Below are 16,209 nucleotides of genomic sequence, written 5' to 3' on the forward strand. Positions count from 1 at the left end.
TGCAGGCACAGAGTGATGCAGGCGCCCTCCTCCCCAAAGCACGGAGCCTCCCCTGCACCCACAAGCCAGCTGCCTGCCCTCCCCACCCCCTGCCACACAGAGGGTCCCCCCATCCCCAGCCGCTGTCCTCACTCTGCCCCTACCCTGGGACCTTCTGCATGGTGCTCATGGCAGCAGGGATGGCACTCAGCAGGCTGGCCGAGCCCCCGCTGGAGGCAGAGCCGATGCTGGCAAAGATCTCCCGCATCATCTGTGCGTCGGCACGGTTCAGGGGCAAGGGCTTCCCACCGGCACCTCCTGGCTCGCCTGACACAGCTCCCACCAGCACCTTCAGGGCCTGCAAGGTCAACCGCAGTCAGGAGGGCAGCGGGCATCCCCGCCACACCTGGGCGAGCCTGCACCCTGCCCGCCCACCGACAGCATCCCCTCTGCCACACTCCCCGCCAGGCCGGCCTGCTGCACCAGGGCGGAGGAGGCGTGCTGCTGCATGCAGGCCAGCACAGCCCGCACACCGCCCTCCGTGGCAAACGGCACGCGCCAGTCGTACTTCGCCATGAACACGGCCAGCAGCCGCAGCGTCACCACCACCAGGGCCTTCTCTGCCACCTCAGTGCTCAGCAGCTCCACTGCCACGTTCACCAGCTTCTCCCTGCACGGGAAAGGACGCCTCAGGAGGAGCCTCCTGCCACTGCTGCTGGCACACCGGCACCCCGGGTCCTGCCAGACACCTTTCCCCTGCCCACAGGGCTCTACCACAGCTGGGTCAGCCCCAGGAATGAGCCTGCCTGGGACAAAGGGACACAAGATCCACCTCTCTTCTTGCCAAGCCTGCAGGGACATTCTGACCTTCACACTTCCACTGACACCTCCCACACTCCCACACCCAGTGCTGTCCCCCGCCCTGCCAACACAGCCCTCCCCAGCCAGCAGGGGGGATGCACAGCACCCCATGGCTCACCCGACAGTCCTGGTCCTCAGCCCGCCCTGGGCTTTGCCGACTTGCTGCTCGACCTCAGGCTCCTCTTCCAGGATCTTCACGATGTGCTTGAGGCCGGCTAAGCGCAGTCCCACCTCAGAGCTTCTGCTCTGGATCACGTCCACCACGGCTGCAATCTTGGCCAGCGAGCCCCTCTCGCTCACAGCCTCGGAGCTGCCCAACACTGCCAGGAGGGAGGCAGGGATGCAGGCGTCAGGGCAGCAGTAACATCCTCAGCAACTCCCGGGGTGCCATGCACCCACAAAACCATCACCCACTGGCACCCCCCTCCCCAAGCAACCTCCGGGTGCACGGCCTCCCATGCCCAGAGCCTCCTCCAGCACCATGCATGTGCCTCAGCGTGCAGCAGGCATGTACCTTTGATCTCCTCCTCTGTCACCTCTGGGAAGCACAACCCTTCCCTCTCAAGGAGCTGGCTGAACAGCTGGGAATCCGGTTTTAACACTGCAGCAGGGGATTGGGGCGGCACTGTGGCTGCAGAAAGGTCTTCCTTCGCTGCCTTGGCCGTTGTGGCTTCAGCGCCAGTGCTCCTGCAGCCGGCACCCTCCGAGGACACTGCGGTGCTCCCTCTGCCATCCTGCTCAGCCCCTCTACCGAGGAAGTACTTGGCGTAGATGTGGGATCCACACAGGTCACGCTGAGCACTGCCCTGGCACCGCTTCTCCAAGACCTGCAGCACCTTCTGGGCCAGCTCCGCAGGTACTGACAGCTGGATCAGGGCTTCTTCATCCATCTCCGACAGCTGGATAGATGGGGTCAAGTTAACCCTCACGAACCCGCCACAGACCCCACGCCCCTTGTGACAGCCAGTGCCAGAACAGGGAGACAGGCTACACCACCACAGGCCCCCCCAGGGCCATTCCCCAGTGCCCCCCTCTCCTGGCTGTCCCTAACTCACTTACCACCAGCCCAGACCTCTCACTTGCACTCACCACCCAGCCACAACTGGCAGAATCATCCTCCCGAAAGGCCTTGCCTACCCAGACCTTGCTGGACACAGTCACTCTTCCAGGGTGATAAGGGACTGCGTATCCTCTCATCTCTCCTCAGCCCTTTGCTGTGCACAGCTCTCCATGCTGTCACCATCCCTCACTCGCCCTCCCATTTCAGTCCCACTTCTGCCCCGTTCTGGCTGCCCCTGCACAGCTCACACTTGCTGTCTCCTCCTCTGGGCCTGGTCCTTTCCCTAACGTTCTCCCTTGCTCCCTCCCGTTTCCCCACTGCAGGCTCTGGCCCACACCTGCTCTCCCAGGTCCTGCTGGATGAGGCAGGTGATCTCTTCCTGCTCCTGCGCTTCCAGCTTCTTCACGAAGAACAGCAGCTCCCACCACTCGGCACGGCTCAAGGTCTCTGCAGCCTTGGTTGGCTGCTCCCCCAGGTAAGGCAGGGAGTACAGCCCCCGAAAGGGCTTGCAGAAAAACGGCTGCGCAACTGCAGGACAACAGAGCAAGAAAGGGCACTGTCAGCTCTGCCAATTCCTCCCATCCTCTATTGCACACCCCACATTCCCCAGGGCAAGAGCTCATGTGGACCATCTGGGCAGCAGAGGTCCCTGCTGTCCCACAGCTTGCTGTGGGAAAGGGAGTTGACAGGAGGGCAGTCAGACAGGGGGAACATGCTGTAGAGATGGGGATTCCCATCTCCACTTGAACCTCTTGGGGTTGTAGAACAGAGAAAGCACATGCTCAAAACGGGCACCTCTGGCTCACTGCTCCCCCAGCCTGTTCCCACAGTGCCTGGACCAGCCAGGGCAATGCACTCAGACATCCAGCCTCAGAAGAATCCACAGTGCCAGCGTGCAGCTGCAGAAGGGGAAATAGCTGGCCCAAGATGCTAAAGAAGTCAAGAGATGGGAAGTTAATTCTGCCAGGAGCTTCTCTCTTTTCCAAATGCCTCCTGCTGCCTAACAGGGCAAATACTTATAGGCAAAAGCAACATGAGACTGATCAGTTATCACACTCCTTTTAGCTAAATGAATCCAAAACGAAGAGAGGGAGACAAAATGTGTTATGTAGGTTAGATATTCTCGAGGTAATTTAGAGATATCAACCAAATCAACCCTTGCTGATATCTGCTAAGCAACAACTTGCAGCTTTCTCTGCAAATGCAAGATGGGAGACATTCACCACCTCAAGAGTCAACAGAAAAGGGTCAAACTCAATCCAAGAGGCTCAAGGCTGCTAAGAACAACTACATGCACGGCTGATTACCAACAGTCAGTCAACATGAGTTAATTTATCCAACTGTCAAGATCCAACGCAGAAAGCATTTGCTTTTTCAATTCAATTTTTATGTGAGATATGATGACCGGAAAGTTTTATACAGAAGTGAAACAGAGCCCATGCTTCTACCAAAATTTAGAGACCGAGAAAAAAGGCAAAGTCTAACCAAGTTTGTTTTAATTTAGCCACTTCAAACAGAGATGCAGTGAAGTCTTTAGCTATAAGAGGCAGAAGCCATTAAAGAAGCCATCTTTTCAACTGGCAATAAGAACATTTTTAAAGTGGAAAATTCGCTGCTGATCTCAGGTATATTCTGTCTTTTGCAGCAGTTAAATCCAAACCATTCTAACTAAAAGATGTCCTACAAGATTACGTGCCTGAAAAAAGAGCTACTTTACCAGGTTTCCCTGGCCAGAGTCACATCAGACACTGAACAAGAAGAAAGGAGCATCTGAAGTCTGGATTTTCCCTTTTACATTCTTGCAGTACAAGGGTAATGTCAAAGGATTCTAGGAGATTCTGCAGATGTCTTACGAAAATGGTGCATTTAATGCTCACCTTGCCCAAAATTGAGCAGCATGAAGTTAAACAAATTGTTGGCATGTTAATGCTTTTAAAAATCTGCGTCACTTATTTAAGGGGATCTGAGGGTCCCTAAAGCAGCTTCATCTCAGAGAGATTCTATGTTCTTACTTCGCCAGTTTGTTCTGTTAATTCAAATACACATTTTTTGACAGTCACCGTTTAAATCAAATTTTATGCTTTTTATATCATTACTTTTATTACATCATGACAGAGGTCTAGGATTCAAAAACACTCCATGCAACCACAAGCCATGTAATCACTTAACCAGCTCTACATGGTCATACAAACTAAAGGCTTATAGTGCTTTCTAAATCCAACCTCATAGTTGCTATATGCCTGGCTATATAAAGTTCACCACTCAAAAATATGCCACAGCAGAATCAGAAAGAGACAATGTAGCCACACACATGCAGCACATAATCTCACCTGTGTCTCGATTAACGCGCTCTATCAGACTATATTCTTTTTCCTGAGCAGCAGGATCTTCCCACTGGTCTCCAAAGCCAATAATCTCCAACATGTGCCAACGCATCCAGTAGGTCCGACCTGTTGACTGCCATAAAACCTGTGGGTGAAACAGATCTAGATGATCATATTTGTTCACTCATTCAATCCTCATACTACATTTGCCCTGCCATTTCCCAAATGCATGAAGATAGCAAGCACTGTTCAAGTAGAAGACCAAGTGATATACACACATTGTCTAATTTTTAAGCATAACATCTTTATTAACTTGTTCCCCTGGTTACACCTGGATCTTTATTTAAAAAAATACCAACTTTGCCTGTAACCACTACAGATCTCATCTAGCACAGCAGCAGTGAAAGGAGTGCATTTAGATAAGCATTCATGCTCCAAAAGTGCCCAGCAGCAGATGCCTTGGGAAAAGCATACGACAGAAGAACTTAACCAACACTACCTCACGGCAGATGAGCTGTATATAAAGCGTCTTGAGGCACAAACCACTTGGTGAATGCTAATATAAAGAAAACTATTTTTCCTACTCCGACTTGAACTTCTGTTGGTTATACTTTTACACCTCGGTCATTCATCAACCCTCTCAGACAGGTTTTGGGCTCCTGACAAGCGTGTCTCAAAGGAGGCAATTGTCTCCTGTGCTTTGTCCAAGTTGCCGCTGAAAATCAAAGGAATTCCTTCTATGGTTTCCCATACTGTAGTTTTACATTTAACCTTCTGAGCAGAAGGAGGACCCAGCGACAGTAAGTACAACATGTCAATAACTTTAAAAAAAAAAAAAAAGCAACAAACATATGGGTTGCCTGATTTACTGAGCTCTTTGGGAGTTACACCAGTACTACTAGGACTCCATTGTGCTGGAGAGCTAAAGAGATAAGATGCTGACAGACTTTAAGAAAGCACTATATGGAAAGAAATTGAGTTAAACTCTACACAAAACAACAATTAGTCTTCAGAGAATCCCTGATGCAAACTAGTTATGTACAAAATATCATCTCAAAGGAATCATGGAAAGATACGACTGAAGGACCAGGCACAACAGTGAAGCTTTTTCTTTGGAGAGGCAAAGAAAGCACAGAAAACAGAGCGACAAAGGGAAGATGAGAGGAGGTAGGAGACACACTCATGATGGACTGGCCTAAACCAAAAATGCACACGAATTTGCATTTTTGCACACAGAAGACTGACAGCAACCCTCAGGCAGAATGAGCTGCAAAAGCAGAACTAATCAAAAAGGATCAAAATTTTAGCAAAGACCAGGGAGAAGCAGTTCTTGTAACCTGTACTCACTAGTCATCAGCAGATGAACTGTCAATATAAAGCAAGTGTGATACACAAGACAAGAAAGAGGAACAGAGATAAAAAATCAAGTTTCCCTTCAAAGAGAGACTGATGTCAAAGGCCCAGAAAAGCAATGATGATCAACAGATGTCATTACAAGGATGATTTTGAGATGTCAGATTCCTGTTATCTCCCTGTGGAAAAAAAAATTAATTGAATGGTTTGACTCACAAGTTTCTCACATAACTTTGGAGGACTGCTACATACACATACACGGACATGAACATAAAGAGAAGGGCAAAAATTAACACTCCCAAAGACTGCATATACATTCCCAACTTCCTAGACAGACTGGAGGGCAGGGAACTCTGATAGTGGCAGAAATTAAGTACTTCCAAGTATAATAGCAAACAAACTTCTTCACTGAAGATTTATTACCTTTTAGATCTGGTTTTGCCAGCAGTGTGAGCCTTACAGAAGACTGTTATTGAAAATAAGCCTGGATGGAGCAATTGCAAGTTCATTCAACCTAATTAAATAGAAAAATAGACAGGAGAAGGAACCCAAGGGACCAACTGGACAAAGGGAATGGAAGTTAACAATACACTTCAACTCAACAGTGAATAAGAAAATCCTCCAAAATCTATATCACAGTCAACAGGAGAAAAATGGGAAAGGATCTTGGTGCTCTTTCCAAATGCCCAGTTACATTAAGAGTAAAAGCAAGTACAAGATTATAAGAAACAGAAAACAGAATTTTAGAAAAACCACAGGTCTTAGAAATCAAGGAGCATAAGGACAAAGACAGAATCAGTAGGAAACATTTATTTATTTCTTTTTTTACAATTTATCTTTACAGACTGGATTATAAAAACAAAAGGTTTATCAACCACTTGAAAATAAGATGCAAAGCAGTTATTCAATTGAGGGGGCCTGCAATGAAAAATCACCTACGCATGGTCCAAAACTAGAAGAGTATTTTACTTGAAGACTGAGTAAACACAAAAGAAAGCAAAGCAAACTCATAATGGGTAGAGGGATACAAATCCAGAAGTTGCCACATCAGAGAGAAACAAAATTCAGTTTGGAGGACAGAGGTGAAAGACCCACCAAGTAATCTGCCAGAAGCACAGTGCAAGCCGAGTGCAAGGTTGGGGTCAGGGCAATCCCGAGCACAAATACAGGCTCGGCGGGGAATGGCTGGAGAGCAGCCCTGTGGAGAAGGACCTGGGTGTGCTGATTTACAAGAAGCTCAACATGAGCCGGCAATGTGTGATCGCAGCTCAGAAGGCCAACCATATCCTGGGCGGCATCAAAAGAAGTGTGGCCAGCAAGTCAAGGGAGGTGATTCTGCCCCTCTACTCCACTCTCATGACTCCACCCGGAGTACTGCATCCAGTTCAGGAGACCCCAACATAAGAAGGACATGGACCTGTTGGAGCAGGTCCAGAAAAGGGCCACAAAGATGATCAGAGGGCTGGAGCACCTCTCCTATGAGGAAAGGCTGAGAGAGTTAGGGCTGTTCAGCCTGGAGAAGAGAAGGCTCCAGGGAGATCTTATTGCCGCCTTCCAGTACCTAAAGGGGGCCTACAGGAGAGCTGGGGAAGGACTTTTTACTAGGGCATGTAGTGATAGGATGAGGGGGAATGGCTTCAGACTGGAAGAGAATAGATTTAGGTTAGATACCAGCAAGAAATTTTTCGCTGTGAGGGTGGTGAGACACTGGAACAGGTTGCCCAGAGAAGTTGTTGGACACCTGGAGGTGTTCAAGGCCAGGCTGGATGGGGCTTTGAGCAACCTGGTCTAGTGGGAGGTGTCCCTGCCCATGGCAGGGGGGTTGGAACTCGATGATCTCCAAGGTCCCTTCCAACCTAAACCATTCTATGATTCTATAAGCGCAGGTGGAAAGTGGGAAGGTTATTCAGTGGTGTTTCCATGTAACTGACAAACACTAAAGCCAGTGCTTCTAATTTGAGGAAAAAAAAAACCTGATTAAATCAATCTTCACTACAGCTTCACTACTTTGACTTCAGTAGTATGCAAACCTTTAAAGCATATTTTAGCGGAAAGAACAACTGAAGATGTTCAAGATAAAGAATAAATCTGAATTAACAGCCTGGACCAGAGTTAAGTTAAAGTTACTGAGAGTTGACTGGAAAAATTCATCCTAAAACCAGTTCCCACTGAGTAAACAGAAGACCATCAGAAGGCAGAAGCAGTCTGCAACTGGCAGAGGAAAAAAACCAAAAGAACATTCACACAATTTCCCTGTGCACAAGAGCAAAGAGAGACAATAGGAGAATAGAAAGAAGACAGTGTTCAGTGTTCTTAAATGGCTAAATTGGCTATAAATGAAAACAATGGCATTACACAAAACAAAATGGGCTGTAGTGCAAGAGGGATAGAGTCTCATGCTTAACAAAAGTGGAAAGTAGATTCAAAGGAGACAGTCTTCAAACATGCAGAAGGTAATGTCAAATTCTTATACCTCCTCTCTAGAAAGGCTGGTAATGAACTGTAAGTTACAGCAAAAGAGATTTGGAAAGAGTATTAGGAAGTCATGCATTTCTACAGATAGCACAGTGAGGCTTTTCAGCTACTGATTTTTGAATATCAGCAACACAGAGCTTTGCACTAGCACGGCACTTAAGTCTATTCACAGTCCATCTATATCCGCAGAAATCAGCTTGAAGTAAGGAAGCCTTTGAGCATAGGCCGAAGTGGCACTTGAAGTACAGCTATGACCAACTGAAATGGCCTCAGATTTTATCATCTGCAAAACCAAAGCATGCGCTTTCATTAATTACTTGGGGGAGAGAAAAAAAAAAAAAAAAGAACCAACAAACCCACAACTGCACGCACTAAGAGGTGTGCAGCGGTTACAGTTTCTCATTTCACTGGTTACTATCTCAATTCAATAAAGATTTAATGAACTGAATTATAGCCTTGTTTGCAGCCAACACCATCCTGGACTGAGCAAATGACATGAGCAGAGACAGCCCTCTATCTTATGGATGACAGCCAGCTAAAGCTTGATTTTTAAGAGAACAGAAATTGTGCCTCTAGCTGCAGTGTTTGGGAAGCTCAAAAGCAGAGCCAAAGTGCAAGATCAGCAGATAGCCTGCAGAAAGAACCATACATAGATTAGAGTGACGCACAAAGCCCGCCAGCTCCCCGCTGCACAGTCAAAACAAAATCTCAGCTCTCACTGACCATGCCCAGCCTTCAGGACTGAGAAGAAAGTCTCCAGAAAAAGGTCTAAGCAGGAGCAAACACTTCCTTGCACCCACAAAAAGGCTCAAACAGCACTCAAATGCTCTCCCGCCCCCAGGGCCTGAACCCAAGGCCTGCTGCTTCAGCACTGACCCATACACTAGCAGGATATTTTGGGAGTGGCAAGAGCTGAATGCTTTAGGCCAAGAATTAGAGATGGTGCCAGCAAAGGGAATCTTGCAGTCAGTGTTTACTACAGGCTGCCCCAGCAAAGGGAGCCTACTGACAAAGTATTCTTACTCTAGCTACAGGACGGATTGCACTCGCAGGCTCTCGTCCTGCTGGGGGACTTCAACAACCCTGACATCTGCTGGAAAAGTAGCACGGCTGTAGGCAATCCAGGAGACTCCTGGAGCGCATTGAGGATAACTTCTTAAGCCAGGTAACAGACAGCTCTACCAGAAGAGATGCGATACTGGACCTGCCGGTCACCAATACACGTGAGCTAATCGCAGACATTAAGATCGGAGGCAGCCTGGTCTGCAGTGATCCTGCGCTGGTGGATTCACAGTCCTGAGGGCGATGGGACAGGCAAAGAGTAAAGTCTGGACCCTGAATTTTAGAAAAGCAAACTTCCAGCTGTTCAAGGAGTTAGTCAATGGGACTCCTTCAGAAACTGCGCTCAGGAACAAGGGAGCAGAACAGAGCTGGCAGACCTTTAAGGACACTTTCCACAGAGCGCAAGAGCTCTTGATCCCCACGTGTAAGAAATCAGGAAAGGAAGACAAGAGACCAGTATGGACGAGTCATGACCTGCTAGTCAAATGCACAGGCAGTGGAAGCAGGGACAGGTATCCTGGGAAGAGTATAGGGACATTGTCCGGTTGTGTAGGGATGGGTCAGGAGGGCCAAGGCACAGCTGGAGCTGAACTTGGCAAGGGACACAAAGATTAAGAAGAAGGTATGTCAGCCAGAAAAGAAAGGTGAAGAAAGTGTACCCCCCTGATGGGCACAACTGGCAAACTGGTAACAACAAATGAGATGGCTGAGATACTCAGCAACTTTTTTGCTTCAGTCTTCAATGGCAACCTCTCTTCCCACACCTCTTGAGCAGATGGACTGCAAGGCAGGGACTGGGGGAGCAAAGTGCCTCCGACTGTAAGAGAAAAACAGGTTTGAGATCACCTGAGGAACCTGAGCATACAGAAGTCTATGGGACCTGATGAGCCGCATCCCAGGGTCCTGAGGGAATTTGCTGAGGTAGTTGCCAAGCTACTCTACATAATATTTGAAAAATCATGACAGCCAGGTGAAGTCCCCAGCGACTGGAAAAAGGGGAACATTGCAGCCATTTTTAAAACGGGGAGAAAGGAGGATCCTGGGAACTACTAATCTGACAGCCGCACCTCTGTACCTGTGAAGATCATGGAACACATACTCCTAGAAGCTATGCTAAGGCACACGGAGAACAGGAAGGTGATTTGAGACAGCCAGCCTGACTTCAGCAAGGGCAAATCTTGCCTGACCAACCTAGTGGCCTTCCATGATGAAGTGACTACATCAGTGGACAAGGGAAGAGCTACTGATGTCATCTATCTGGACTTCTGTAAGGCCTTTGACATGGTCCCTCACATTGTTCTCTCTAAATTGGAGATATGGATTTGACGGATGAGAAATTGGCTGGCTGGTCACATCCAGAGAGTAGTGGTCAGTGGCTCAATGTCCAGATGGAGATCAGTGACAAGTGAGGTCCCTCAGGAGTCCCTATTGGGACTAGTAGTGTTTAATACCTTCATCAATGACATAGTGGGATCAAGTGCACCCTCAGCAAGTTTGCAGACAACACCAAGCTGAGTAGTGCAGTTGACATGCCTGAGGGATGGCACAGTATCCAGAGGGACCTGGGCAAGCTGGAGAAGTTGGCCCATGTGAAACTTATGAGGTTCAACAAGGCCAAGTGCAAGGTCCCGCACCCAGGTCAGGGCAGCACTTGGTATCAACACAGGCTGGGGCACGAAGGGATTGAGCGCAGCCCTGCAGAGAAGGACTTGGGGTACTGGTGGATGAAAAAGTGGACATGAGCCGACAACCTGCACTCGCAGTCCAGAAAGCCAACTGTATCCTGGGCTGCATCAAAAGAAGCACGGCCAGCAGGTCGAGGGAGGCAACTCTACCTCTACACTCTGCTCTGGTGAGACCCCACCCAGAGTACTGTGCCCGGCTCTGGAGTCCTCAGCACAGGAAAGACATGGACGTGTTGGAGCAGGTCCAGAGGAGGGCCACAAAAAAAGATCAAAGGGCTGGAACACCTCTCCTAGGAGGACAGGCTGAGAGAGTTGGGGTTGTTTAGGCTGGAGAAGAGAAGGCTCCAGGGAGACCTTATAGTAGCCTTTCAATACTTAAAGGGGACTTACAAGAAAGATGGGGACAGACTTTTTAGTAGGGTCTGTTGCAATAGGACAATGGGTAATGGTTTTAAACTGAAAGAGGGAAGATTTAGGCTAGATATAAGGAAGAAATTCTTTACAATGGGAGTGGTGAAACATTGGAACAGGTTGCCCAGAGAGACGGTAGATGCCCCATCCCTGGAAACATTCAAGGTCAGGTTGGACAGGGCTTTCAGCTCATTGCAGGAAGGTTGGACTAGATGACTCTGAAAGGTCCCTTCCAACCCAAGCTACTCTATGATTCCTCTCCCTCCTCAAATATTGAGGCCTTTTCCCTAATCTCTGGAACAAACTTAGCAAATCAACTGTAAATAAGCAGCTCTAACAGCTCTTTTTAACCCAAACTCTAATTTAAGGCCTACTCAGGTAAAGGGCATTTTTAAAGGGAAACAGACCCTGGCATACACTCACAGATCAAAAGAAACAGTTATGTAGGCTGTGTGCAACCCAGTGAGAACAACAGTCTGCCATAAGTACTGTCACTCACATACCAAGACTTAAGACCTTCAAGGACGTTTTGCTGTGTTACTCATTTGTGCCAGTTAATCTGTTCCCAAACCATCCCCAAGGTCAAACCAGGGCTAGGGACTGTTCCTCGAAGGCAGGATACAACCACCTGCCTTAGCAGGACAGCCCATACTAAACAAAACTGACTTTCCTCAGGACCCATAATTACAGCTCCAAGAGGTGACTTCTTTGCTAGGACAGATGTAGACAGTGTCCCAATTATGATACCCTATTGTCCAGCTTCCCACACATGAAGACATCATTAGGAAATCATCAGTCATGCCCTCTGCCATCCCAGCCAGACTACTTCCACTAGTGACATACCTGCGCTGTGTGCATGCTATTAGTGCTCTGAAGAAACTCGCCTTCCTCCCCAGCTCTAACGTCACCACAGTCCTCCAGCAAGCGCACTCTCATGCCACGCACCAGGTTTGCCTGTAAGTACTCCACATAGCCACTGCGGTCTGCAAAGTCTGATGGGGTCAGGAAGGTACGACTCTGCTTTTTGCGGGGTCTGTGATTTGAAGGGAGCACAGGCATTTGGGCAGCAGTGCAGGCTGGGGTCTTGGGCTGGAAGATGGAGTGGGTGGTGCGAGGCCGCAGCTCCTGTTGCGGCAGCAGCTCTGGCTTGTGGCTGTGGTCCCAGCCCATCACGTGCACCAGCTCCAAGATGAGGTTTGCCATAGCCATGCTGAACTCAAACTCCTGCTTCACACGGCTCCTCTCCTCAGTGAATGGGCCGGGCACAGGGCAGTCCTGCTGCTCCCCTCCCTGCTCCACGCCGCTGCTGAGCTTGTCCATGAGAGAAGTGACACACAGGTAGCGCTTCACCAGGACGAACAGTAGCTTCCCGGGGATCTGCAACAAGCACAGCTGTCAGACTCTACCCTGCAGAGCACCTCCAGCCCCTGACTCTCTCCGAGCCACCAGCTCATCCACAGTCAGGCTCCCGAGATAGCTCCGGACCAGCAGGCAGCAGCAGAGACCTCTCAGCCCACCCTCCTCTCCCTGCTCAGAGACAAGGCTCTCCGTGTGCCTCTCCACCACCACCCAGCCTCACACCAGGCCCAGATCCTGTGCCAGCTCTCCCAATACCCAGTCCTGCTCAGCTGACCACCCTCCTGTCCCAAACAAGGACACCAGCTCTGGCACCCCACTCTCACCCCTCCTGACCCCTAAAGCCCACGGGCTGGCAGGGCCTGCCGCTACCTGGGGAAGGTGAATCCCCTCAAAGGACATGCACTGCTCTTCAGAAGACATCATCTCAGCAAACAGCTCCAGCAAGGTGTAGCGACCGTCAAAGTCTACGTGCTGCTCAATGCCATCCTGCTGGCTGAGGGACAGCAGGACATAGGCCCGGCTCCCTGTAACAACAACAGAAACCCTTCAGGCCCCCTAAAGACAACCCTCACCCCACCCTCCCTGCACGAGAGGACTTGCAGGCAAGGAACAGCTTTGCTGCTCAGTGTAACCTCAAACCATGTTCAGTCCTTTACCCTGGATTGGCAACATTTTGCTCCGCTGAATAACACTGCATTTTTTCCACCCCAAAAGCTGCACGATTCCCCCAAAGCAGCAACCCCAAATAATTGACTCCAGAACAGGGTTCCAGGCAAGAAAAAAGTTAAGTTTTAACCTGAATCAGCCCCCCGTCTGCCCCACAGGAACTCAGGCATTAGGACAGGGAAAGCCAGACCTCTTGTAGGACACACCACCACTAGCAACCTTCCCGGTGCACACAAGCCTCATCAGGCACTTCCACGCTGTGGCAGCTCCTCTCAAATCAGAGGACTGGGTGAGGACCAGGCCTCTACCCACCAGGGCCTGAGCAAAGGCTCCCTGCCAAAAACAGGCCACAGCCTTTCCCATTGACAGCACACAGCAGACACCCCAACACTCCGCCAAGCCCCTTGGCATAAGTCCTCCTAACAGTTAATCAGCATCCCAGCTCGGGAACCCGGCAGGGGAAAGCGCTCCCAACTCTTAGAGCACCCCAGACAATTATGACTGAGGAGTCGCTTGGAAGCTCCAGTCTGATTCTTCCCCTTTGCCGACAAGCCCCAGGACACGCTGCTTCCCAGGCATCCCATGCTGATAAAAGGACTGGCATCCCTCAGCTGCCCAGCAGCACCTCCTCAGTGGCACTGAGCAGTAGCAGCCCCCACCTGCATCGTGCGAAGCCAGGGCCCTCAGCATCTTGCCGGCACTGCGGCGGATTTGCTTCTCCTTGTGGCACAGCATCTTCATCAGCAAGTCGAGGGCTCCCGTCTCCTTGAAGGCACCCACCAGCGAGCCAATGCTGGCGTAGGCGCTCAGCACGTGGATGGTGTTGAGGATGGAGGACTCAGGGGCCCCCGTCTCGGCCATCTGCCGGCCAGCTCGCTGCACCAGGCTCCTGACATCGGCCTTCATCTCCAGCAGCGAGGCTTCATCCAGCGGCACATCTGCAGCGAACGGGCTGGCTGCCTTCTCCTCTTTCACCCACTGCCCTTCCAGCTTCCTCTTGCCCAGCAGCGCCGGACAGCTGGCACAGACCTCCTCTGCAGACATCCACATCGAGATGTTCTCCGGCTTGGTCTCTGCAGAGGAGGCACTGTTGCCTCCCGCTGCTTTCTCTTCCAAGCTGACGATACTCCACTGGATCAGGTACTCAGGCTGGCCGTCGTGGCCTCGCCGCTGCCGCAGCAGCTCCCCTGGGTAGGCCTGCAGTTTGGGTCCCAGGTGCACAAGCAGGTTGCCATTATGCCTCTCGTTCACCATGACAGGAAATGGGCCTGCAGAGACAGAGGGGAAGCAGAGACAAGCTTTTATTTCTGAGCTGCGTGCCAGGGAAAGTGTGAGCTCAGCAGAACTGTCTGAAGAAAACCCCATTTTGCAGAAGCTCACATCCCCTTTCCAAGAAAATGAGCCAGCATTTCATACACATCCCTGTTCCCCACATTACTGGCACACACAAAGAGGCTCTCCTCAAAAAGCCAAGGCAAAATGGGCCCATTCAGGTCTTCTTATAAGACAGCAAATATTCACAGAACACCTGGGTCCTGCTCTCATCTCTGCCCCTGTCCACAATACGACCCTATGCAAAATGCTGATTTTGCACTTCTGTTTTCCCTCCTGTTATTTACCACTTTTATCTGTTTAGACTGTGAGTTTACCTAGAGCTTAAGCCTTCAGGCAGACACTGCCTCTCACTGTGGATCTGGACCTAACTTGCATCACCAGGCCCTGAAGAAAATAACCAGCAATTTCTAATATCAAGTTCATATACAGTAAATCAGGTCACTATCTAAAAGCCACTCAGTATTTCCTTCTTGGCCTCCTGTCAGATATTCTTTGCCTTTACAATGTTTAGACAATGGGCAAACTGAACAAAATTAAAAGATTGTTACTCTCTGCTGTCTGATTGTTCTGCATATCTTAGGGCTATAAAGAAGAAGCCATGACACTTCTTTACTTTCATCTATGCAAAGAGGAGCATGAAATAATTTGCTGTCTAAGACTGAGTGCTAGCAATCAGCTGGGCAACTGCAGACAATACCACACACAATGGACTGACTTCATTACCACAAAGGATGCCAGATCAGAATCTGATAAGGCTCTCGGAGGAGCTCAGGCAGGTGGTAGAGGAAACACATGAATAGGTCCTCTTCTTGTCACTTACACATACTAGCAAGAGAACCAGTGAAGCAACATGCTGTTCAGCTGACAGTAACACAAGTCATTCTTAAAAAACGAGTTACCATACATAGGAAACAGTCAATCTATGTACAACTGAAGAAGATACTAACCATCAAAGACAATGATAGGCACATTAAAGATGTCTCCCAGGTGCAGAGAGAAGATGCCTGAACTCCCAAGAAATTCATACCTACCTTCAATTGCGCCTGCCTTGAAATTTGCAGCAAGCCAGCTGGGAATCTTCTCACAGTCCGTCTGTAATAAAAGGACCAAATTACTCTCCTGCGCTTTGTAAGAGTATTTAAATGCCGCATCATAAGCCAAAAAATTGTTTTCCCTAACTGCTTGTACAGTGCACAAAAACCCCTACCCCGAGAGTTTCACGCAAAATAAAAATCATAGTAAAACAAGTCTCTGTGAAGCGTTATTTTGTTTGATAACTTTCACCCCGCCCCCACATCAGGGCATTTAGCATTAAAAAACCTCTTTAGAGCAGAGCTATCAGAAGGGGCCCAAAAGGATGTGTAGCTAAATAAGGGAGAAATTGGATTTAGGGCACCTGAAGACGTAGCTGCAATGCATGTGATGAGCGAGACGCACTAGAGCCTACGACAACCCACAGCTCAATTGTCAGACTGCTTAAACACATGCACTGCGGTAAGTTTCAGAGCTGTGGCAAATGAAAAAAGACATAAAGCACCACGGCACCCGGTTCAGAAGCGCAGCCCAGCCTGCGCCCAGGCAGGCAGCACAGCCCAGCCCAGCCCCGGGCCGGCGGGGCCGCAGACCTGCCTGCACAGGG

The 16,209-nt window shown here is 49.6% G+C and overlaps 1 protein-coding gene across 1 annotated transcript in view; it reads right to left on the minus strand.

The window, feature by feature from the left end:
- The window catches only part of CUL9 (cullin 9), a 27,482-nt gene extending 12,993 nt beyond the window's left edge, over positions 1-14,489 (minus strand). The window contains exons 1-9 of the mRNA XM_009894872.1: positions 13,895-14,489; positions 12,939-13,093; positions 12,054-12,587; positions 4,231-4,369; positions 2,238-2,428; positions 1,592-1,730; positions 959-1,160; positions 436-649; positions 144-337 (exon numbers count right to left, since the gene is read on the minus strand). Of these exons, the coding sequence (XP_009893174.1) occupies positions 144-337; positions 436-649; positions 959-1,160; positions 1,592-1,730; positions 2,238-2,428; positions 4,231-4,369; positions 12,054-12,587; positions 12,939-13,093; positions 13,895-14,489 (2,363 nt within the window). The remainder of the gene's footprint in view (positions 1-143; positions 338-435; positions 650-958; positions 1,161-1,591; positions 1,731-2,237; positions 2,429-4,230; positions 4,370-12,053; positions 12,588-12,938; positions 13,094-13,894) is intronic.
- Positions 14,490-16,209: the final 1,720 nt, after the last annotated feature.

This window comes from Charadrius vociferus, unplaced genomic scaffold (assembly GCF_000708025.1).
Source record: "Charadrius vociferus isolate BGI_N301 unplaced genomic scaffold, ASM70802v2 scaffold411, whole genome shotgun sequence".
Taxonomy (NCBI): Eukaryota; Metazoa; Chordata; class Aves; order Charadriiformes; family Charadriidae; genus Charadrius; species Charadrius vociferus.